The sequence below is a fragment of the Macrotis lagotis genome, chromosome 7 (genome assembly GCF_037893015.1).
Source record: "Macrotis lagotis isolate mMagLag1 chromosome 7, bilby.v1.9.chrom.fasta, whole genome shotgun sequence".
Classification (NCBI taxonomy): domain Eukaryota; kingdom Metazoa; phylum Chordata; class Mammalia; order Peramelemorphia; family Peramelidae; genus Macrotis; species Macrotis lagotis.
In genome coordinates, this window is record NC_133664.1 from 184,853,201 (window position 1) to 184,879,465 (window position 26,265).

General features: G+C 33.1%; 1 protein-coding gene across 1 annotated transcript in view; it reads left to right on the forward strand.

Annotated features, from left to right (window-relative positions):
• The window catches only part of ITPR2 (inositol 1,4,5-trisphosphate receptor type 2), a 482,746-nt gene that overhangs the window by 386,628 nt on the left and 69,853 nt on the right, over nucleotides 1–26,265 (forward strand). Inside the window, exons 49-51 of the mRNA XM_074195308.1 lie at nucleotides 4,757–4,921; nucleotides 5,881–6,076; nucleotides 17,719–17,811. Coding sequence (XP_074051409.1) covers nucleotides 4,757–4,921; nucleotides 5,881–6,076; nucleotides 17,719–17,811 — 454 coding nt within the window. The remainder of the gene's footprint in view (nucleotides 1–4,756; nucleotides 4,922–5,880; nucleotides 6,077–17,718; nucleotides 17,812–26,265) is intronic.

Genomic DNA, 26,265 nt, shown 5'->3' on the forward strand with positions numbered 1-26,265 from the left:
AAATGTGAAATTTTAGGAAAATTGTATGTATAATGCTTATATTTTTTTAGTTCTCTTATAGCCTTAAAGCTGTAATTTAGTCATAAAATTATTTTATTGATATATGATATATAAAAGTATAAATTAAAAATTTGCTATTATTTCTTGTAAATGAAACTATAGGCTAATAAATTTTAAGAGTTTAACATCATTGTATAATTTTTGCTAGTTTATGAAAAGAAGAATAAATGTGAGAAGTTTTCAATAGCAGACTAGAAATATCATAATATATTGTAATTGGAAAAAAACATTGAACAGGCAATTATAATATCTGATCTCTATTGCCTGCAAACTTACTAATTGACATTAGGTAAATCATTTCTCCTTTCTTGAAATAAGAAAATTTAGTTCCCTTATCTACAAATTGGGGATAATAATATTTGCCCTGCCTATATAATGAGCTGTTGTAAAGATTAAGAAGGTGAGATATCAGAATACTTGGAAAAATTGTGAATTGTTACATAGATATAAAATAAAATTATTAATTTTATAATAAAGAGAACAATCGAATTTTATGAGCCTAATATGATTGAATTAATAAAGCCCTGAAATAGCCATAGTGTCAAACAAAATCCATACAGTCACATTTTTTTTTTTAGAAAAGGAGCTGAAGAGAAGGTAAATAAAGCATACCAAGGCTATAATTTTTGGCATTTGAAGTTGTTTAGTTGGTCCCATCTCTAAACTAGCCCTATCAGCAATTGCTTCTCTTCTGATGCTTCTTTTATTGCTATCTTCTTTACAGACTTCTGAAAGTTAAATGGTTGACTTACATACTATTATCATTGAATGTGGAATCCAAGAGGTATATAGTGGTTTAAAATGGTCAACCATGAAATTCTTTTTATTTCTTACTCTGCAAGTCAGTTTTTTTAGTTTTATTGCTGCATTGATGTTTTATTATTACCTTTAATTTTCTTTTTTAAATTTTTTTAAAATTTTATTTTAAGGCAATGGGGTTAAATGATTTGCCCAAGGTTACACAGCTAGGCAATTATTAAGTGTCTGAAGTTGGTTTTGAACTCAGGTCCTACTGACTCCAGGACTGGTGGTCTATCCACTGCATCACCTAGCTGCCCAAATTATTATTTTTTATTTTCATGTTAACCTTCTGAAATATTATTCCCCCCTTGACCCTACCTCCCATAAGACTTATAATTAGAAATTCTCTTCCTTTTAAAAAAATTCTAAAATTTTATATGAGTAATTTCAAGAGACTTGACTAAATAATATCCATTGATTTAAATGCAAAAATTTATGAAGAAAATAGCTTTATTTTAGGTCCATATGAAACTAGAAGACATTCTCACATAATTAAATCCTTAACATGTTTTAAAAGCCTCCTTTTTTGTTATCTTTTGTATTCATCACCAATTTTAGCTCATTGTAGGCTTTATCATTCTTACATTAATCTTATCAGGACCATGACATTCTTTTTTTAATCATCATCAGTTATCTGTCCATACCTCCATCTTTCGTGTGTTTTTTATTTAAAAATTTTTTTGCCACAACTTGTTCTTTTTCCAAAGATTAAATTATTTATGTGTTCAGAATTTTGTTTTTGTAAATATAACTAGGCAACTTGAGGAAGGCTCCATTGTATAATTTTAGGCCTTTTGAGTCCTATCTATCTTTTCTTTTAATTATTTGAACACTTTCCTTGAATTCAGAGCAAATGTCATATTATACCAGTTTTCCTCCTCACTTCTTTATCACAGGTTTTAAGATGGTATGATCATTTCTATCCCAGTAGATTTGTCCTTAATATTATTTAAATTCTGGTCCAGATTGGTAGTTTCTCTCACTGTTTAAAGACTAAAATGACATAAAAGTATTGTCAGATCTTTGTTAGCTTTTCACAAAGAAAGTTACAGTAGATGTCTAGAAAGCTGAGGTCTTCACTGTTGCTTTATTTGTGAATTGTATATAGGGCTAACCTCCAGGCCACAAGGACACTGGAGGACCCTAGGAGAGGATTAGAGTAATGCATGTAGTTATTTGTTCAAAGACTCATATACTGATTTACTTGCATTGCTGATTAAAAACAACTATTCTTCATCTTTTGTAGGATCTCATATTTCACAAGTTATATACAGAGCTTTTATTTTCTCCAGCTTTTGTTGTTTGTATAAACTTGGTTGAGGAATTAATACATATTTTGTGATTTCTCTCTGAATATTTGTCTAAATCTCAACGTACTGAATAGTGAAAAGAAATACTTCAGTGATTCCTCCTTATACAGATATACTCATTAATTTAGGTTCTTACTCTTAATACAGATTGCTCAAAGAATGTCTACTGAGAAAATAGCATTATACCCTTAAGAAACTTCAAAATTTCCTGCCATTGCTGAACATGCCATAGAAAAAAAGATGAATTTAGACCCTGTTAGAAACCTTAAAAATTATAGTCCTCATTATTTTGTAGAGAACAGTAAAAAGGCTCAGGAAACTCAATCAACTTATTAAAAGAAACATATACCCGAGAAACAAAGCTGGAATTAGAAACTAAATCTCCTCATTCTCATTTCATTATTATTTCCACTACTATTTCTTTTATGAATCCTATAAATTGACAAAAAAATGTACTAAACACCTTGCAAAGGACTTCAAAATAATAAAACTTATCTCAAATATATAATTAATCCAATAAAACTAATTTATTGATTATAAGAAAATTTAATTAGCAATTTTTGTCCCTTGATTTAGAAGAGTTTTTGGAATTTTATAAAAATTTTGTTTCACCTTGACTTTCTCTCCTTAGTTCATGCTTGTGACAAAAATACCAAAATGGGGGCAGCTAGGTGGCACAGTGGATAGAGTACCAGCCCATGAGCCCTGAGTTCAAATCTGGCCTCAGACTCTTAATACTTTCTTAGCTGTGTGACCTTGGGCAAATCACTTAACCCCATTTCCTTGCAAAAAAACCCCAACAAAATACCAAAAGAAATCTTGAAGGAATAGTTGTATAAGAGAGGTAGGAAAAGAGGGAGTTATACTTCTTTGCCCTGGTCATGGAAGAGATGTTTGTGAACTATCATGTCAGTTTGTAGAAATGACTATTATTGCTGTTCTAAAAATATTTTGGCCTTCCTATTGCAAATGATTCCTGAGAAATGGGCACTGGGAAATGAATAATAGGTATTACACTTAATATCAATAATAGTAGTGCTGGTGATACCAATAATTATATAGCAATATAGTGTTAACAGAGCAGCTAGTAGCTTATTGAATAGAGTTCTAGGCCAGGGGTCAGGAAGACCTGAGTTCAAATGTGGATTCAGACACTTACTAGCTATATGACCCTGAGCAAGTCACTTAACCTCTGTTTGCTTTAATCCACTGAGGGAGGAAATGGCATAGGATCACAAAGATCAACTACATATTACTGTTAACAAAAGTATTCAAAATTTAACCACTTCTAGAAAGTATTAGTCACTCCACCTTGTCTATTTTTCTGTGGGACTTGGGAGTTAGAGAAGTGGGGGTTCAGAACTTTGATTTATATATGTGAAACATTCAGTTTGGAAACTTTCTCAACTAATAAAGATTGATAACTCATCTGTAATTAATAATCTCAGAAGACTGTTTGAGTTCCTTAGAATTTAAGCTAGTGAGTGTCAGACACAGAAGCCAAGAAAAGCTTTTCTGACTCCAAAGCCTTGTCTTCTATTCACTCTGCCTCTCTCATTGCACATGGTAGGTATTTAATGAATGTTAAATTGAATTGGGTTAAATGATGTTTAACTGAATCTTTATATGTTGTTTCCCCTGTTAGAACATAAACTCCTGGAGCATGGGGCAATTTCCTTTCTATCTTTGCATCCCTATTACTTAGTACAGTGCTTGTCCCATGTTTGTTGATTGGTAACAAAAGATTTAGGCAATGGATAGCATTGGATCTCGTCTCCAGGTACTTCTTGGCAAGTATGTTGAGCAAGTTACTTTACTGCTATCTTCCGCCACAATTTTCTCATTTCAATGGAGATAATAACAGCACCTACCTCCCAGAATTGTTGTGAAGATAGAATGAGATAATATCTATAAGGTGATTCAAAAATGATAAATTATTCTAGAAATGCTATTTTTTATTATTCAAAGATGAAAACCAATACACTTCTTTCTTCTAAGTAGCTTGGCATATAATAGGGGTGGGAGGGAGTTGGAGATGTATATGTTAATAAAAGGATATGTATTTAAAGAAAGAGCTAAATCAAACACAAGGAGGGAGAAATGATTTCTATCTGAAAGGATCAAAGAAGTTTTCAAGGAGAAGACAATCTTTTCCATAAATTTCACTAATATTCTGTATTTATTCTGTAATCATTCAATGAATAGGTATTTTACTGTTTTGTAGGGCACTAGAACTGTCTGTCAATGAACCTTTATTTAATACCTCTGGTATACAAGTACATGGATTTTTAAAGTTCCAAATAATGTACTATTGTACTTATTTATTGAAAACAACTTTCAGTATAATAAAATTCTAGAATAAAAAATTAGGCAATTCCTTGGAGTTTATTGCAAGCCCAATATACAAATATATAGTATGTGTCAATAGAGTTATGTTGTAAGCATTGTTTAAGAAGTCATATGATGAGAAATAAGAAAATAAAATGATAGCATAATTAAATGATGAATTACTTTTGGCAATATCCTTCTATTTATGTGAAGTTGTATTAGAATGCAATGGATCTTACTTTTTTTCTCCCTTTTAGCTTTGTAATAAAATAGTATTTCTGGTGAGTTTTGTTGGAAATCGTGGAACATTCACTCGTGGGTACCGAGCAGTTATCATGGACATGGCCTTTCTCTACCATGTAGCATATGTTTTGGTCTGCATGCTGGGACTTTTTGTTCATGAGTTTTTCTACAGTTTCTTGGTGAGTAGCTCTGTAAAAAAAAAGACAGTAATACTCTCTCTTTCTTATATTTGTGCATATGATATAGATGTATATAGAAGCATGCCTATCTCCATATATATATATATATATATATATATATATATATATATATTTCATGTACATATAGTTATCAATTTCTTTTTCTATTTTCTTGAAGGGGTCTATCAGTTCATCCAAATAATGGAAACTTATAGAACAAAAATAGGAACTCTTATTATCAATAAGGTCTTTTTCTTCTGTATAAATTGCAACTATTCTAAAAAGCAATAAAGTAGTTTATCTTTCTGTGCTGAATTTATCTGATGCGTGATTTGTCTTTGTATTCAATTGCATTAGCACAGTGATTTACAGTATGTGCTAAATAATTGTTTGAATTGAATTTAATGCCAAATTCATATTCTCTTTTTCATTTAAAGGAATTCTATGATAGAACAAAAGATATAGAACTTTGAAAGGAAGATTATTTGTATTTTACAAACTAACTTGAATCTTTGTCTAAAGTTTTTGAATAACCATGAAGATATCATTTTAAAAACTGGTAGAAAATTTACAAAATCATAATGAATGAACTTGCTAATTATCTTTAATTTCTATATACTCTGGCATGCACTCTCTCCTTTATAAAACATAAGTATACATAATAACATTTAAGAATAATCTTTTGCTTAGGTATTATTTAATTAAATTCAAAATTGGGATTATTAGAGTTTGTATGTTCTTTCTCAGTTTACTAGATTGTTTATCAGACAATATAGTATATTATCTTGAGTTTTATTAGATTTATTCTTAAGGGAAATATTAAAATTTCTTATACTCTTTCATATATAAGATATTTTGGATCAATATTTTTTCTTTGATTAACTAGGATGATTTCCACCTACTATTTGTTTGCTGTTCTCATGTTTATTTATTCCTCTCTTATTCTACTACATTTTTAGCTTTTTGATTTGGTGTACAGAGAGGAGACTTTACTCAATGTTATAAAGAGTGTCACCCGAAATGGTCGCTCCATTATTCTGACTGCAGTCCTCGCTCTCATCCTCGTCTACTTGTTCTCCATTATTGGATTCCTGTTTTTGAAAGATGACTTTATTATGGAGGTGGATAGGCTGAAAAACAGAACACCTATTACAGGTATTTCTTTTACCACTAAATCACTGTTTTGATGGAAGAATATTACTCCTCTGTAGTAAAAGCTAATGGGCAAATTTTTGTTTTTTATTTCTCTGGAAACATGGATCTATTCACTGCTAAAAGACTGCTGACATGAGAGACTCTGCCTCTCTGTATGAACATAATGAGAGAGAGGAGGAAAGTGAAAGACAGAGAGAGAAAGAAGGTGGAAAAAAGTGAGGGAGAAACCGAGAGAGTCAGAGAGACAGGGAAAATGAGAGAAATGGAGAGAAGGCAGATGTAGGTAGAGGACACTGAGGCTGGGGTCCTAGACTTTGAGTCCAGAAGAAGTAAAGCTGCCTCAGCTTCAGAAGTTTTGAGTAAGGGTCATATTCAAGGAATAGTACCAAAGCTAGTGTTGCTGAATCATCTTCAACCAAGAGAATGATGTATAAGAAGATTAGAAAAGCAGGAAGAGGCAATGTTGTGAAGGGATTTTAATGTCAAGCAAAGCATTTCATATTGTTAACTGAAAGTAATAGGAAAGGAACCATTGGTGATGTGGTCAGACTTACATATAGGGAAAATTACATTGGCAACTCAGTAGAGAGTGGGTTTGGAGTGGGGAGGGATGAGATAGGGAAGGTTATTGCTGTAGGCCAAATGTGAGAACCTAATATTGTGAAAGTAGAAAAACTTGACAATACAACTGAGTATTTTATTAGTGTGAGAAATGAGTGTGAGAGAGATGTCAAGGATGACATTGAGAGTTGTATCTCAGTGACTGGGAGAATGGTGGTATCCTCAATAAGGAAGTAGGGAAGAGAAGAAGGTTTGGGAGAAAGGATGATTAGTTTTATTTTGGACAGAGTGAGTTTATCTAGTAAGTGTCTTAGTTATTTGTTAGCTATGTGACCCTGGGCAGCCAATTAATCTCTTTATGACTTGATTTTCCTCATCTGCAAAAGATGGATATATCAACTACCTCATTGGGTTGTTGTGGGGCTCAGGTAGGTTAATATATGTAAAGTTTTCTGCAAACCTTAAAGTTAATTATGATGATGAGGAAGAGGAGGAAGATGTCTAAATAGGCAGTTGGAGATACTAGATTTGAATTCAGTATAAGGATTAGGGAATCATCTAAATAAAGATAATAAGTTTATGCATGGGAAATCACCAAGTAAAATAGTAATGAAGAAGCGGAATCAGAGACTTTTGGAACATTTCTGGTTGGTGAGCTTAATGTGGATAAGAACCAATAAAAGATCCTAAGAAGGAGGAATGAGGTAATTTTTGTTGTTATTTTTGTCTCTGTATCCCTTGTACCTGGCATAGGGCCTAACACATACACAATAATAAATGTTTATTAAATTAATGACTGGTTGACTATTGCCTTCCAAATCTCCTGCATTTATTTGAAGAAAAAAATTGACCTAAAAGACTTTTTTAATTGATATTTTATATTTCCAGATGCATGTTATAAAAGTTTTTCAACATTCATCCATATGCATTTGCATTTTTTAAGTTATATAATTTCCTTCTGCCCTTCCTTCCCACCCCCGACTCTCAGAGACAAACAAGCAAGTGAATATTGTACATATGCATTTGTAAAATTATAAATGTTTACAGATTAGTCATTTTTTTGAAAAGAGGAATTAGGATTACGGAAAAGAAATAAATAAGAGAAATTTTTTAAAAAAGCGAGTGTACTGTTCATTGGATTCTAAAGGATTTTTTCCTTTTTGGTTTTGTTTTGTTTTTCTTCCTCTGAATGGGGATAACATTATCCATGGTTGGTCTAATAGGGTTGTCCTAGCTCTTAGAACTGCTGAGAGAAGCTGCATCCATCATTGTTTTCTTGGTTCTACTCCCTTCCTTTAACATCAGATCCTGTAATTCCTTCCACACTTCTCTAGTCTGACCATTTATGTATGGTTTCTTATAGAACAATAGTATTCCATAATATTCATATACCATAACTTCTTCAACCATTCCACAGTGGATGAACATCCCCTCAATTTCTAATTCTTTATCACTACAATGAGAGCTATTATGAATATTTTAGGACATGTAGGACTTTTCTCATTTTTTATGATTTCTTCTGGATATGGGTCTAGTATTGGAATTGCTGGGTCAAAGGGTATGATCAGTTTTATTGTTCTTTGGGTATAGTTCTATATTTCTCTCCAGGATCACTTCACAACTCCACTAGCAATACATTAGTGTTCGAATCCTCCCACACCTCTCCAACATTGATCATTTTCTCTTTTTGTCATTTTAGCCAATCTGATAGATGTGAGGTGATATGTCATAGATGTTTTTAGTTTGCATCAATAATGATTTGGAGCATTTTTTATATGATTATATATAGTTTTAATCTCTTCATTTGAAAACTGTGTCTTCATATTCTTTTACCATTTATCAATTGGGGAATGAGTTGTAACCTTATTAATTTGATGCAATTCTCTATATATTTTGTAAATGATACCTTTATCAGAATCCCTAACTGTGAAAATTGTTTCCCAGCTTTCTGTTTTTCCTCCTAATTTTGGTATCATTGATTTTATTATTGCAAAAAATTTTAAATTTAATTTAGCAAAAATCATCCATTTTGCAATTTATATTGTATTCCTTGCTTTGTCATAAATTTCTTCCCTTTCCATAGATCTGATAGAGTATTTCTTAGTCTATTAATTTATCTATGATGTGACACTTTATGTCTAAATCCTGTACCCATTTTGATCTTAATTTGGTATAGGGTGTGAGATGTGGGTCTTTGTCTAGTTTTTGCCATACTATTTTCCAGTTTTCCCAACAATGTTTATAAATAGTGAGTTCTTCTCTCATAAACGGATGTCTTTGGGTTTGTCAAACAGTAGATTACTTAGTCATTTACTACTATTTCTTTTGAACCTATCCTAATCCAGAGGTCCATTACTCTTATTTCTTAACCACTACCAGGCAGTTTTGATGACTCTACTTTATAGAATAGTTTTAGATCTGGTAGAGCTAGGCCAACTTCCTATGTTTTTTTCCCATCCTTTCCCTTGACCTTTTATTTGTTTCAGATGAAATTTTTTACTCCTTTTTCTAGCTTGGTAAAATAATTATTTGGTAGTTTAATAGGTATGACAGTGAATAAATAATTTAATTTGAGTAGAATTGTCATTTTTATTATATAAGCTCCTCCTAACCATGAGCAAGTGACATTTTTCCAATGGTTTAGATCTGAAGAAATGGTATTTTTTAAATCTAACAATGAATTAAAATTTACTTAAAGGTCTCTAGAATAATGGAAATGCAAATAACTTCTTAGATTTATAGCTTAATCAAGTCTACATATTCAATGTAGGGTCTGCTGAATGAATGAATGAATGAATGAATGAATGAATAAGTGAGTGATAGATAAACCATTTATTAAGAATTTAATGGTACTCTTTACTCCCAATAATGTTACATTCTAATGGAGGCAGATAAAGCATAAGGAAGGTTGGGGATGTGGGAGGATGAGTATGGTAGCATGGTTTGGAAATGACTCAGAAGGAATGTGGAAGCCTGACTCTGGGCCAGATAAGAGGAACACTTGCTTGTCAGAATAAGTAGTTATAGTAGTTCAGGTGGGAGGAGGTTGAGAAATACAGATAGGGTACATTTAAAATGTCTATGCTTTTTGTGTGAATGTGACAGGATTTTTAAACAGACTTCATTCTTCTGTTCTAGAAAGGAAATAGCCTTGTTTCATGATCATTAATATCAGGTGAGGTATATGCTTGCCAAAGCTATTTACTGCTATTATGTAGGAGAGACAGTGTAGAATTGAAATAGAGGAAGGATTGCTTATAGTTGATGAGGCCCTCCTAGTGTTTTTAGTTTGTGGATGACACAACATCTTGTTGATTGTATCAAGCCCTGGAACTTTGCAGAATTTCCTGGAAAAGATCCAGAATCAATCAAAAGAATTTGGTTTAACCATACATATACAAATAACTAAGTGGAAAATGCTTATTGTCAGGAATATGACATACAATTAGACCAAGGGTTTTTTAAACCATTTTTGTTTCATGAACCTCTTTGGTAGCCTGGACCAAGAATTTCTCTGGACCCTTACATAATTGGAAAAGAAGAAAGAAGGAAAAAAAGGAAGGAAGGACATAGGGAGGTGAAGAAGAAAGGGAAGAAGGGAAAGAAAGAAGAGGAGAGAAAGATGGAGAAAAGGAAGGAAGAAAAAGAAAGAAACAAGTTGCCAAGATACCCTCATGATATCAATAGGAAATGGAGAAGCTTCTTGGCATGTTGAATGGAACCTCTCCTAATATACTGAACTGAATGGAAGTACAAGAGTCACATAGGACAAGATGGTTGATTGATATGCAACTTTGTAGAGTATTCACATCAATGACATCTCATCTCCACTTAAGTATTTGCATGGATTATGAATATGAACAATTTTATAGGAATAAAAATATCATCTAGTAATTGTATGGTATGAAATGATACAATTGAAAGAAAAAAATCAAGTTTGTTTACAAAATCACTTATGAATTTTTACTGAGTGGTGGTAATGAAAAATAGATGCAAATAGCTTGAATAGCTAAGCCATTATTATTAAATGAAATGAGAAAATTTGTACCAAAGCATATGTGAGACCAAGATGATATTGATTTATAACAATAGTTCAGCTTAGACATATTAAAAGTATTAACTCAGAATGTATATAATAATTTTCAGACTTTAATTATTCAATAAATAAAGCACTTACATTTAGGCACTGTGGTAAGCTACAAAAATAATGAAGTAATTCCTGTGTGCAAGGAGCTTATATTAATATGTGGAGACAAGGTTATGTGTGGGGGTGAGATGAGGTAGAAAACATCATTATAGTGTCAAATGAGTTTGGAAAGAGTTGATTGAGTAGAGGAGTGACATGGTTGGAACTATTCTTAAGAAAAAGAAAATGAGAAGCTGTGTAGGAAGGACTGGAGTAGGGAGAGACAGACAGCAAGAATTGTTAGAGGGCTACCTTAAATAATGTGGTAGTTATATGCTGTGTGAGTATACAGAAGGAATTAGATTTAAGAGAATTTGTGGAAGTAGAAATAGATTTGGCAACTAATTGGATATGTGGGCTGAAGGAAAGTGAGGAACCAATGGTAATGCCAGAATCTGGGATTCTGGAAGGGTGATGGTATCTTAACCAGAAATAGGGATGTTTGGAAGCGAGAGATTTAGAAAAGCTATTTTAGTTTTGGATGTGAGTTTAAAGTATTTCTGGGCCATCTAATTTGAACACATCTAAAAGGCAATTATAATGTGGAACTGAAACTCTGGTCCAAGACTGAGGATGAATATATAGATTTGTGAATCATTCACATAGAAATAATTATACTGTTAAGTAATGGTTTAGATTACTAAGAGTCATCATAGAAAGAGAAGACAAGAGTGTCTAGGAAAAATCCTTGAGAAACTTCCATTTTTAGGAGTCATGACATGGATAAAGAGTCAACAAAAGAGACTGGGAAGTAGCAGTAAGATATTTAGAAGAGTACTAGAAGACAGTAGTGTCATGAAAAACCAGAAAGGAATGCCTATCTAGATGATCATGGTCAACAGTGTTATAATGTAGTATTTAGGTAGAGAAGGATGAAACTTGCAGGAAAACAACAACAATTACCAAACTCAATGGAAATTAAAGAATCATTCATTATTAACTTTGGAGAGAGTAATTTCAGTTGAGTAATTAAGTCAGAAGCCAGATTGCAAAGGGTTGAGGAGGAAGAGGAGAAGGCTATCAATGTATATAGCTTTTTCAAATAATTTGTCTGAGAAAGATAGGAGAGATCGAAGATGATAATTTTCAGGTATGGTAGGATCTAGTAAAGTAGGTTTTTTAAAAGACAAAATATTTAAAATGGATAGGGAAAGACTGAAGATTTAAGAAAGTGGAATATTGAGTGAATTCTTTTGGAGAAGGTAAAGAGGTAAGGGAGGGATCAGGTAGACATGTAGAAGGGCTGAATCAAATAAGGGACATTGAGTTGTAGATATCATGGGGTTTTGAGATAAAGAATATGAGAAGGAGGATCTCATGTTTAATGAGCTCAATTTTCTTAGTAAAATAAGAGGCAAAGACTCTAGCTAGGAAGGGAGGTGGTCATTAAAAGTGAACAGGAATGTGGGGGACTGAAGAAGGAAGAGAAAGTTTGGAAGGTGGGGAATGAAGTAGTGAATCAATTAGAGAAAAATGGAATGCCTTGCAACAATGAAGGCATAGTTGAGGTCAGATGATATTGATTTGTAACGTTACCAATGAACATGATTATAAAATTCCTGCAGCTCTATTCTGCATTTTGTTCATGGGAACAGAGAATACAGATGATGTGAATAATCCAGTTTGGAAATACACAGCAATAGAACAAGGAAGCATAGATATTTTATTTAGAATATTGAATACTATCATGCATAATTTAGTGTGTTTCAAATAACTGGACAGAAAATGAAGGATAAAGGTCTAGTTAGAAAGGAAGAAAAATACTTTTTTGTTACATGAATAACAAAGTGGAAGACTAGACAGTTTCTCCATTCCTCTCCAAAATATAAATTATACACCAAAAATAAAGCGACTTTGACTATCTTCATGGTCTAGGATTCAAAGTATATAAAAGAAGTTAAAAAATAAAACAAAAAAATTCATAAATGAAAACTCACTGACCCCAAACTCTCTCCCCTCCTCCCCCCTACCTCCCATGCTGTTGCTTCCTGTATTGAGGTTGTTTAGTATACTCAAGGATCTGAGGGCTTGCACCAACCCTGCCCCTTTCTCGTTGCCAGTCACCTAACTCTGAACTGAAGAAATTTGCTCTGAGATAGTCAATGCCCCTTCAGCCCTTTAAGAGCAAAAGCACATTAGGGGCGGCTAGGTGGCGTAGTGGATAAAGCACCGGCCTTGGAGTCAGGAGTACCTGGGTTCAAATCCGGTCTCAGACAGACACTTAATAATTATCTAGCTGTGTGGCCTTGGGCAAGCCACTTAACCCCATTTGCTTTGCTAAAAAAAAAAAAAAAAAAGCACATTGGGGGTCTGTAGCTCCACCGGCAGTAGACAGTCCTGGGTGGGTTGGGGGGTGGGGATATAGCATGCAACTTTCCACTAAGAGGAGAAGAGCTCTACAGCCAGCTGGGGTCAGTTCTGTCTACCTAAAAATTACTTGGGTCAGAGACTTTGGGTGGTGAAACCTGAATTGTCCAGTATAGAAGGAAAAGATGATGCCTTGAAATCCAGCACTCAAAAACACAAACAGAGGGGACAGAATCAGAAATTATGCAAGAGGAAAAAATTCAGTAGTCTACTGATGAAACTAGTCACCTGAAAAACTTTCAGGGGTCAGAATGAAAAGATTGTGGGATTCCCCTTGGTCTGGAATTTCTGACTTGATTGTTCTACTGCAGGCTTGAGACTGGCCTGAGGGCTGATATTGGCAGATACCCCTTCTTCTCCCTCTTCTCCCCCCCACTCTGTTGGTTAGAGCAAACAGCTGCTGTGGACTTCTGTACTTTCTCCTTGTTCAGTACATATCCTAAGGCTTCCAATGGCTGATTACCTTTGAAAACCACCCTTAAGTGCAAGTCCCCCTCCTCTGTCTCTTCAGGATCTATGATTCAGTACCAGGTGGTGAGCAACAGCTTCCAATTGGCACCTGTTCCTGCTCTCTACTGCAGAAGATAAGATCTCTCTGCTGCTCACTCTTGGCTGGCCACATGGAAAACATGCAAGATTCAAAGTGAAGGGGGTTCCTTAGGATGATTTTTTTGTACTTCAGGTCATCTTCTACATTGAACCTCCAGCTAGGATAGTAGGTCAAGAACTTGGTCTGATATAAGTTCATGTCTGGCCAATGTCTAAACTATTGAGAAATAACTGAGACACTTAGAATCACAGAATTTTAGAATTAGAAGGGTTCTTTGAGGTCTACCAAATTTATGACTCAGTGAAGGCTATTAATAATATTACTTTTGTCCCTCAGCAATTTCAGTAAGATAAGTCTTCAGAGTTTTTTCCCAGTATGTTTTTATACTGAGAAGTAGGTTTTATTGCCTCAATATCAGATAACTCCATAATTTATCTTTTAAACACCAAGAATTTTATTTCTAACTTAATGAATTGTTCCATTTTTGTTTTGCCTTGTCAGTTGAAGAAAGTCAACATCAATTTTATATTCCTGATATTTTTAAGTGATTTTTTAAAAAGTTTTATCTATTGTGTCAGGTGAAGCTTGGAAGAGTTATATTTGCCAAAGGTGTTCACCACTACGACAGGATGACTGATTGAATGGGAAACCCCCCCATCTATTTGGTACCTAAAACTGCAGATGCAAATACAAAATACAGATACTATCCCATCCTCAAGAAGTTTATATTCTAATACTATATGTATAATAGTAAGGCTGTTGATTTGCCCACTCTTTTTAAAATAATGGTAAGCATTGATTAAGGGTTGTAGAACAAGAGGCTGTTATAAATCTGGGTGAAAAATTGGTGAAAAATTAATATTGATGGTGATTCAAAAATTTATGGTCAAATTTTATAGATTTAGATATATATTATATAAATCATAGGTTCATCTATCTTTAGATATCTCATATATAAATACATATTTTTTCCCTGTATTAACCTTTTCCTGTATTTTCTTTTCAAGTAAGGTATCTCTTCTTGCTATGATAAATGAATTCCAAGCACATCTTCCTCACTAGCTTCTTCAAGCTTTTTTGAAGTTTGTTTCTGCCTTCAGCTCTTGATATGGGTAGCTTTTCCTTATCCCTCTAGTTAGACCATCTATTTTCTCCAATTGTTGTGTATGTGTGTATAGTGTTTTTTTTTATTTAGTCGTAATATCCCCATTGTATGGCACTGTACCTTGCCCAAGGAAGACACAAAAAAAATAATTCTTGAATGAGATTGAAAGTGGATTTCTGCTTTGAAACCCTTGCCCTCCTCTCTTCTTTCCTGTCTATTATTCTGGGCACACAAATGCTATCACTTACATATAGATGGGGGAAAAACCTTGGTTTGACAGTAACTTATCTGAGAAAAAGATTTAATAGAACAAGTTGCTTTCAAACTTATTATGATTCAACATGATTAACAAAACAATGATAATTAGATCTTAAGCTGCATCATTACACTTATGTTTTAGAGGAGAAAAAACTGTCCAGTTGTACTTTTTAATGATCAGAGTGTATCTGAACTATTTTACTTAGTTCTAATTTCAGTTTAAAAGAAACTTTGACAAATTGGAGCTTAGAGAAGTGATCAGGAATTTTAGAACTGTTATTATGTAAAAAAAATGATTTAAGTGGTTAACCTGGAGAATAAGGGATTTAAAAGGGATATGAAAAATCTTTAAATATTTGAAGAAATGGGTTTCATGTGGGTAATTGCATAGATTTTTCTAGGTAGCTCTAAAAAAGTAGAATTAAGAACAATATGTGAAAATTATAAGGATTTTGGATCAGTGTAAGAAAACATAACATAGATTTAGAGATGAATCCCATCAAACTTTTAAAGAATAATTAATGCTATTTTTAGCAAGGCAATTGGGTGCCAAGTCTGAAGCCAAGAAGACTCATCTTCCAGACTTCAAATCTGGCCCCTAAAACTTACAAACTGTGTGACCCTGGGTAAGTCACTTTACCCTGTTTGTCTCAGTTTTCTCATCTATAAAATGAGTGGTAAAAGGAAATGGCAAACTACTCTAGAATCTTTGCCAAGAAAACCTCAGATCATGAAGAGATGGATATGACTGAAATAACTCAACAACAGCAATTATAAAACACTCTTTTAAAAAATAAAGTTAAATAATTGGTTGGATAGTCAATATTTGTGGAAGGACATGAAAATTACAATATTGCCTAAATTAAGTTATAGAGTTATATTCTTCTCAGATCATCATTGGCAAGTTTTATAGAATTAGAAAAACTAACAAAATTCATTTAGAGAAACTAAAAAGTTTAGAATACTAAGGGAAATAGTGGGGAAATATGGGAATGGAGAGTAGTACTTTCAGAAATAAAATTATGATATATAACAGTAATCATTAATGTATGGAAGGACATCATAAAAACAACTACTTCAGCTACTTCATGAGATTTTTGATTCCCTCTCATTGGAAGCATTTAAAATAAATGCTGCAAGTTAAAGATCTTATAAATGGAATTCAATGACAGTCAGTGACTTCTAAGTCTTTATTACCTCTAAGATTATATGTGAAATTATTTCATTTTTCGTTAGATTTGTTTGTTTATTTAATCTGTCAAATATATATATATATATATATATATTTATATATACATATCTTTTGTTTTAAATTAAACTTCAAGAAATAAACAGCCTTGGTCAATGTTTTGTGCTCTTAAGTTGTACTAACCATTCAATTAATATTTATTAATATCAAGCATTTACATTGTGCCAGACATACTCAGCACTGAGGGTAGAGCAAAAGAAGTAAAAACAACCTCTTCCCTCAAGGATCCTACATTCTAATGGGAAAAGACAGCATATAAAGGAATAGGTGTATGTATAGATATAGATATATCATATACACATATACACATATATAGAGAGAGATTATTTTATGTCAATGTATAAATATGTGTGCATGTATATGTGTGTATGTGTGTGTGTTTGTTTGTAATACCCATAGCTAGCATGATTTGCAGTGAGAAAATAGTAAAAACTTTACTTTTAAATACAGTAGAGTAAGAATCTCTCCTTCCCCTTTCATACTATTGTTTGATAATTTTCAAAATGAAAAGTGATAAAATGAGATTAGTGAAATATATTAGAAGCATGAGCATAAATAAGAGACAAAAACCATTCTGATTTACTGAGAATTTTCTATGTATAGATTTTATATATCACATAGATATGTATATACGTGCATACATATCCACATGCCAAGTTAATGGAAGGTAAGCTTATCAGTTAGGTGGTCTCAGAGAGACTTCCTGCAGAAGGTGGCATTGGTTTTGTTCTGAAGGAAATGCAAGATTCTGAGAGGCAGAGGGGAGGGGAGAGAGCATTCTAGGTATGGAAGACAGCTGAAACAATGAGAGGAATATGGACAATGGAGCCTCTTGTAGAAGGAGTGATAAACTAGCCAGTTTAGTTTGATGGTTGAGTATGTGAAGAAAAGTATAAGGAGATTGGAAAAGTAGGAAGAGGCCATGGTATGAAGAACTTAAACTAAAGAAAGCACTTTCTATTTGATCATGGAGATAATAGGAAGCCACTAGAGTTTAATGTTCTAAGCAAAGTGTTTTTTGTCTAATTGAATCATTAGACCTCTACATTTGGAAAATTACTTGATCAAGTATATTTGAAAATGGATTGGAATGGGGAGAGGCTTGAAGCAAGGACAACAATTAGAAAGTTTTTACTTAGTCCAAATGAGAGGTAATGAATGCCTGTCTTGTATGGGGGGGGATGATTGGAGAAAAGAGGACTAAGGGAAAGATATTTGAAGATAGAAATAATACTGAGGTTCAGAACAGTGATAAGTTTTGAGGGAGAGATGATATCTGTTCTAGATATACACCAGTATCCATATATGAGTTAGATATCATTTGTCACTTTTGTCTCTATACCATTTTCTGTTTCTCTTTTGACAGGTAGTACTGAAGTTCCTACAATGACCCTAACTTCGATCATGGGCGCGTGTGCTAAGGAGAACTGCTCACCCACAATACCAATTTCAAATACAGGTTAGTAGTAAAAGGGAGCATTGTTACAAAAAAAGAACTTGGTATCTCTGAATTTGTATTCACATGATGAATATTATTAACTCTTATAGAGTGATATTATAGTCATTTTATGATGTTTTAAAGTGGAGGAAGTGGGGAGAAGTATAAGTCAGTACATTTTAAACATTTTCCAGCAAATGAAAGGCTCTCAGAAAGGAGAAACGTTTGACTCTTTCCTCTTGGCCCCAGGGGAAAAAGTAGCAGTTTTTTAAATGTAGGAGCTGAACAAATGATGGTTATTGGTTAACTTACAAAAGTTGATTTAACCAATAATTTACCTGAGACATATTTTCAGTTTTATTAAGTAGATACTAATAAATGTTTAGGTATACAAAGGGTACTTCAACAACTAAGAAAATAAAAAGATGAGTGACTTTGGGCATTTCATGGCAAGATTTAGAGTAAAGGTGAGGATTCAGACATTTAGCCAACCATTTTTCTATCACTGTTTAGATATTTACAATCCAGTCTGTTTAACCATTTACTAGCTAGATAACCATCAAGGAATTTATTATCCTTCAGGCTCAATGAATTAATCTATAAGAGGTGTATAATGCCTACTCTGCTTACATACTGTGATGTGCAAATTAGGTGATTTACTTGAGTCTGCTTTGTAAACTATAAGATCCTAGATCATTATTTATTTAATAGAGTTTCAAATACCTTCTTCCTCTAATAATTAGAAATATGCAGAGAACAGGTCTATAGGTATCAGAAACAAGCAATGGGATCACACACACAGGAACAGCATTGGAAACTACAGCTTTACCAATAGTTATATGTATATAGCTGGCAGAACAGTTTAGTTGATTCTCAGTACTCCTTCACTAAAAGTAGAATGCATTCCTGTTCGTATTTATTCATTCTCATAATTTTAGCTGATATAGAATGGATTGAAATGAATAATTTTGTTGCTGGCATGGGTCAACAGCAGGAGCAACAGGCAATATAGCTTGCTATTCCCTTGTGTCTCATGTATCACAAACACCCAGCCAGTCCTCTCTTGGAAAACAGATGTGTGATTTTAGATACATCATTTAATCCTTCTAAGTTGCAGTTTTCTTATCTCTGGGATAAATTACATGATGTATAATGGACTGTTAAAATGAATACTGTGTTCTTAGGTCAGGCCAGGAAAGTCTATTTAACACATAATACCCATAAAATATAGTACTCAAAAGCCTTATAGAACCTAATTGCTCATTTTTCTCTGTCAAATGTAATACAAATAATAGGAGCAGTAGCAACAGATTCCTTTCCCCTACTCTGGGTCACTTTATATCTTAGTGATGAAAGCACTTACATCTTACTTCCAAGGTAAGTAATCCCGTGTCTTCAAAGGGACAGATTCCCTGGCAAGAGAAACAGCAGCATGAGGACAATGACTTTCGTGGGTAGCTATGATATTTCAAACAGCTGGGGGGGGGGGATTGGAGAACTTGAGTGGCTTGTTGTTTGGAAAATCACTTTTTCTCTAGTGTTCATTTTGGTATTTGATATAGTATCAATAAAATTCACTTTAATGAAAACTCATAAATAGAAGGACCCAATTTGTTAGGTTTTTGCCATCTATAGTTTCTGTCATTGGTTTAAAAGCACAATGAAAGCTAAAATCTTTTGTAAAATATTTCACTCTGCCTCAGAAGTGTCTTTATATAAGATATAAGATATCTTTATATTATATATACACATGTATCTTATATGAGATATAAAATATCTTTATATTATATATATAAGATATATAAATTAAAATTTAATTTGTGAAACCTTGTGAACTACTGTGAAGGCCCTAGTTTGTTAGTTTGTAGACATGGAGGCATATCATAAAATCACTTCACACACACACACACACACACAAATATAAATATTCAGAATTTTTGAAGAAAGGCACAAACTTGTATTGATATAGAGACTGAACCATCAGCTTCTAAGGATGATTTCTGTGGGTTAAAGTTAAATTTATAGTCAGAAAATTTGCACTGTAATCAATAAACATCTGTGAAGTAAAACATGAATTTTATGTCTTTTGCTATTGTTCATTCTTTCTTCTTGGCCTACAAAAGAAAAATATTTTTTTTTCTTGGAAAAAGAACAAAGTCTACTTCTGAGGAAGTTTTCAAAGCTGTGGAAGAATTGGCCATCATCAAGATAATTTTCAGCTTGAAAACAAATTGAGTATAAAGAAGAAGGGAACACAAAAATGCATTAATGTTTTAGTGTTTTGCTTTGATAGAAAAGATTGAAAAAATACAAAAAATCATCTAAGATTAACACCATTATTCATTTTGATTTCCTACCAGGTGTCCAGTGATTTCCTTTTCTTGTGGTTATAAATGATTTGAATCAATTCTATAATGAATTGCTTCTAGCGAAAGTTTCAGACTACCAAAGATGGAATTTACAATTCCATTCATGCTGTTATAGTATGTTAATGACAATTGTTTTCTGGGCTTCTTTAAAATCTGACTATGTTAGCTAATCACATACTCATGGAATTGGTTTTTTATTAAATGCTATTATTTTTGGTGGTCAATGTTTAAGTTTCCTAGAAGTCTTTTTTTTTTTAGTTGTTTTTTTTTTGCAAGGCAAATGAGGTTAAGTGGCTTGCCCAAGGCCACATGGCTAGGTAATTATTAAGTGTCTGAGACTGGATTTGAACCCAGGTACTCCTGACTCCAGGGCCAGTGTTTTTTCCACTAAGCCACCTAGCCGCCCCTCCTAGAAGTCTTAAGTTAGAAAAAAAAATTCCATAGTTGCTACATTTTATTATTTATTCCTGCCTTGCATGATACATCTTATTCCTACTTATTATTATAGTTTATCATAGAGAGGAAACATGGAAAGAATGCTTGAGTTTGTAGTCATAGCCAGGTTCAAAACCTTCCCCTGGAACTTAGAAGTTGTCAATCAATGATCAAGTCACTTAATTTCTCAGTGCTTCAGTTTCTTGTAAAAAAAATGAGATAATAGGGCTGGTGGAAGATAAAAACAAGATAATTTTTATAATGTATTTTACAATACTGAAAGCTCTCTAAATTTCTGTTATTATAAATTAGAAAAAATTACATGTATTAATGTGTGAATTAAAAGATATGTAATAAGCCTCTTCATTAAAAGTAGTACTGAATCTGGCAACAATAAAGTATTTACTGTTTTTATGGTTAAAAAGAATTTATTAAAATAAGAAAAGCAAAATTATTTTTAAAACTTACTGCATTGTCCTAAAATATACATTTTAAAGAAAAAAATTATTGTAACAACAATCATCAATGTATTTAAACATTTCCATTCCAATTTCCAATAAACATTTATTAAATACCTGCTATGTACACTTTGCACTTCACTCAGCACTGTGGATACATTTAATAAAAGAAAGATGCCCCCCTGCTCTTAAGGAACTTATAGTCTAAAGGGGGCGAGAGAGCATACAAAAGGATGCAGGTAAGGGGTAGAAGGATGGGACACCAGGGAATACTTGGTATAAGGCATCATGTTCTGTGAAGTTGAACCCAGGCATGGCAGCAGATGTAAAATAGCATGATTAGAGAGTCCAGTTTCTGCCCTCTCTACAAAGGAAGGCACCAAAAAGAGTTTGTTCCTTTTGCCTCCAGCCCATCAAACAGAGGGGAGAGGAGACTAAGGTAGGTAGTGACAATCAAGCAGTGTGGTGATGAGTTTAGCAATTTCATCTTGATCTAGTGGGCAGAGTGCTGTAATTGGAGACAGGAAGTTCTGAATCCAAATTCTGCCTCTGTTGCTTAATAGCTGTATACTCTAGACAAACAAATTAAACTCTTTGGTGCTAGTTTCTCATATATAAATTTAGGGAGTTTAATTAATGGTTTCTATGGTCCTTTCTACCCTAAATCAGTGATCTTATAAAGAAAGAAAATTATATAAAAGAAACTGAACTTCTGTCTTGGGTATTGGGTTTTTTTTTTTTGAGAAAAGTTTGACAAGGTGGTTACAAAATAGCTAGGTCTCCTACTTTTTTCTATACATTAAAATATATATTTCATTGATGCTTTTTTTGTTTCTCTATTACTGCTCACTCTTTTATTTACAATCTGTTACTTCTCTGTGTACACTTTCTATCCCCTGAATATACCCTACACTTTATTATCTTTATCTTTTGGTTATCAGATCACAATCACAATCATTTTATCTTTTCTTTTTTGTTTGTTTTTTTTGCAAAGCAGGGATTAAGTGACTTGCCCAAGGTCACACAGCTAGGTAAGTGTCTGTGGTAAGATTTGAACTCAGGATCTTACCCCCACCATCATTTTCAAAAATACATCTAACCTCCTCCCCATCTGCTGAGTGTTCTCATATATATATATATATATATATATATATATATATATATATATATATATATATATATATATATTGCTTTTTGCAAGGTGATGGAGTTAAGTGATTTGCCTAAGGTCACACAGCTAGGTAATTATTATTGTCTGAGGCTGGGTTTGAACTCAGGTTGTCCTGACTCTATCCACTGTACCATCTAGCTGCCCCTGTTAGCTTGCTTTTTGACTTATCTTAATTCTGTCTGTCTTAAAGGATTCAATTACACTTCTATCCTGGGGTTGAATGTGGGGAAATTATCTTAAAGTTAGTATTATTTCATGTCTTAGACCTCCCCAAAAGGGAGTGAAAAATTATTCAATGTGTAATATAAATCAGGTATAGGAAATCTGTTTATTTCTTTGACACCAAAGAAATATTTAACACAAGGATGTAACAAAGTCACATTTAACAAATACTTAAACAAGCAGGAATGTGTCTTATAACTTAGAACATTTTTCTAAGATCTTAATATTTAAGACATCATAATAGGAAACATTTCTGGAAACTGTTGAAAACAGCATCTCATTTTTACCTTATCTCTGCACTGTTCAGATTTATCCCTCCAAGTTCATGTATTTTGGTAGCCAGTTCAGCAGTTGGGCTTCTGCCAGGGATCATCTACCCCAGTATTGGTAGTCTAGGGTTCATTCCAAAGCATAAATGGCACAAGATCACAAGCTGGATACAACAATCTCAGGATAGCTCCATATGCTTAAACAAACATCAATTTTACTAGCTGTATAATTTATTGATAGTAATAAAGAACACACAAATAGAAATTAATATTTCAACATCAGTTGTGAGAAAATCCACAACCAGAATCACAACAAACAATGAACTTTAGTGGTAGACTCCTCTGAAACACAGTTTAACAATTCATGTCTTTCAGGATAACAATTTAAAGGCTCAAGACTATCTTCTACACACAAAATAAGAATTAAACTGTTCTCCCATGTTGTATCTCTAGATTATCTTAAAAGCCACAATAATTTTCAGTAGTCTCTGACAAACTTATTCTTCAATGATAGCTAACTGTGCAAGTCTCTTTTAAAAAGAATTAGTTAGATTCCTCTAAAATACAGTTTAACAATTCAAATCTTTCAGGTAACAGTTTAAAGTCTTAAGATTCTCCTCATGATGATTTCTTTACAGATAGCAGCAAATTGTCACTCATGAAATTTCTGTTCTTTCTCTTTTAAAGATGTATTAATGGAGAGTTAGATGACCAAATGGATAGATCAATGGCCCTGGGATCAGGATAATCTGAGTTCAAATCCATCCCCAGACACTTACTAGCTCTATGACCTTGACAAGTCACTTAGCAACATTGTTTCCCTCCCTCCCCCCAAGAAAAAAGTATTGATAATAGCCAAGGTCTTTTCTGAGGAAGTGGAGGCTGCAGCATCTGCAGGATCATTTTCCAAATTCCGTCTCTTCTGTGTTCCGCTGCCTTCTTCCCTCTGCCTAAAAACACATTCAAGTTTCCCCAATCCAAAGAAAACCAAAAGTATGTCAGCTGTTTCCCTTTCTTTCAATTATGCTCTATTATTATTATTATTAAGGATGATGGTGATGATAGTAACTAGCATTAATATGGTGCTTTAAATTTTGCAAAATACTTGAAAAATCAATCATTTTACTTTCACAAATAATCTGGGAGGTAGATGCTATTATTAGTATTATCCCCTGTTATCCCCTGATGTCAGATTTATACTTAAACAAAAAAGAATATTTAATTTCTGCCTCCTATTTTTCACCATTCTCTCACTCCTCAATCCCCCTTATAATATCTTTTCTGTCCCTTCTATATCATGGAAATTATGTTCTCAGAGATCATTAATGACTTTTTAATCATCAAATAGAGGGATCTTTTCTCAGTTCTCATCTTGGTGAATTTAACAATTTTTACAAACCCCTTCTTACTGTTCTCTTTGCTCTTGGCTTCCAGGGAGAGCCAGAGAGAGAGAGAGAGAGAGAGAGAGAGAGAGAGAGAGAGAGAGAGAGAGAGAGAGAGAGAGAGAGAGAACGAACATTTTTTTTGAAAATTTATAATTGTTTCCTCTATAGTTGCTTAATTGGATGGCATGTGGCAAACTGAGTTTTTTTTAATAATGACTCTAGCTCTTACCAAAATGCTAGATCTCTTTCTTTTTCAACCCCTTCTACATTATCAAATCACACACTTCCCTGTATTTTAATACATATTGGGATTGCAAGATTGACTTACATTTTGAGGGAACCTGAAGCATATATTATGAGGATACTCCTAGTAGGTGGCAATTGTGACTGTACTTGATATATGTGTGGCATTGAGTACTGGATGTCCTTTTGAAATGTAACTCATTGTCTTAGTTTACCATTTAAATGAGTAGTTTTAGAGAAAATATCTTGAAAAACATTCATACCTTCTCATTCTGTGTAACTCTTATTCATGTCCTTCTTTAAATCCTTCATAGGAGGATTTCTGGAGGCTTTCCTCTTAAGTCTTTTGATATTTGTGATATATGTCCTATATATGTTGTGTATATATTACATGAAAAAAAGAGCAGCTAGTTGTATATGCACTGACCTTGGAGTCAGGAATTTGAATCCAACCTCAGATACTTGCCACTTACCAATTGTGTGACCTTGGGCAAATCACTTTACCTTGATTGCCTTGCATCCAGTACTGAATCATATCTTGACCCAGGATGAAGAAGTGAGGCTGGTGACTTAGCATAACAACTCTCTCACTCAACTCCAGTTTATGTGCTTGTCATGTCATCACCTCTCTGATGTCATGATCATCTTCCAGACAAAAGACAAACATCATCATCATTATATGACAAATCTTGTGTTTACTGATACCATCTTTTATATGGCTTCTTCTATGCAGTACTCCATTGATATATGTGAGCCTATTTAAGTTCACAACTCATCTTTGTGGTGCCCTTTGGATGTTTCAATTTTCTTTTTTGAATATTATAGTATTCCATGAATATTAATATTATTAACAATATTAATATCCCATGATGTATATCATCACAAGAAGAATATTGTCATTAAAAAGAAAATTTTGTTTGTTTCAGGGAGACATCATTGTCATCAAAAGTGCTACATAACTTCTCAAATTAATCCTCCTTTTCAATTTTGACTCCAGTCACTATTCATCTTCAATAACTGGTCAAGATATTTATATTGATGGATCAGTGATATGAGTTCTTTATCTAACTGTACATCATAGTTTGAACAATAGGTATTCATATAAGTTTTCCTCTTTCCTCTTTCACTGTAAGACCAAACTCTTTTTAGTGATTTTGGTTCTCATTGAGGAAGTTTATAGTATTCCAGTCTCAAATCAATCATCACAATATCATATGCAAATAATATGCATCAGATTTTCATTAATACTAAAATATACTTCTTACGTTTTTGAAACTGCACTAGACATTCGCCATGAGAGTGACAGTTATCTATGTTTAATATGGTTCCTTGTTTTATGTCTTGCTTGATATTAATAGCTAGAGAATTACCAAAGATTGTATACCCTATCAAAGGATCTTTTATCAAATTATTGTATCAAAGGGGATATGATGGAGATCCTTTATAGTGACATGTTTTATTAAATAAAAACTATTAATAGTCAACAATTTCACAATAAGATTTTATATTCTCTACCTTTTAGTCAGTTCTTGGTCTATCAAATGTAGTCTTAATAGAAGAGTATCATTTTGAAATGAATGACAGTTCTCACTTTTCATAAAGGATGTCTTTGAGGAATGTATAAATAAGTCTTATCAAAATCATATATGGACCCAACAAAGACTTATTGGATACAGCTTAATAAAGTTCAAAGAAGCTAATTAGCAGTATGGATATTCAATGATGAAATCTTTCACTATGGCAACCTAAAAGTCAAAAGAGAAAAAATTAAACCTCTCTGAATCCCATCTGCCTCTTAGCTTCTTGCAGTGACAGTGGCAGAAAAGAGGCCAGAGGAAACTAAAAGTCATGATATTGGGACTCTGAATATGGTGTTCTTGTCCAGTGACAAAAGAATACAATATATTGCAGGAAAAAGATCTA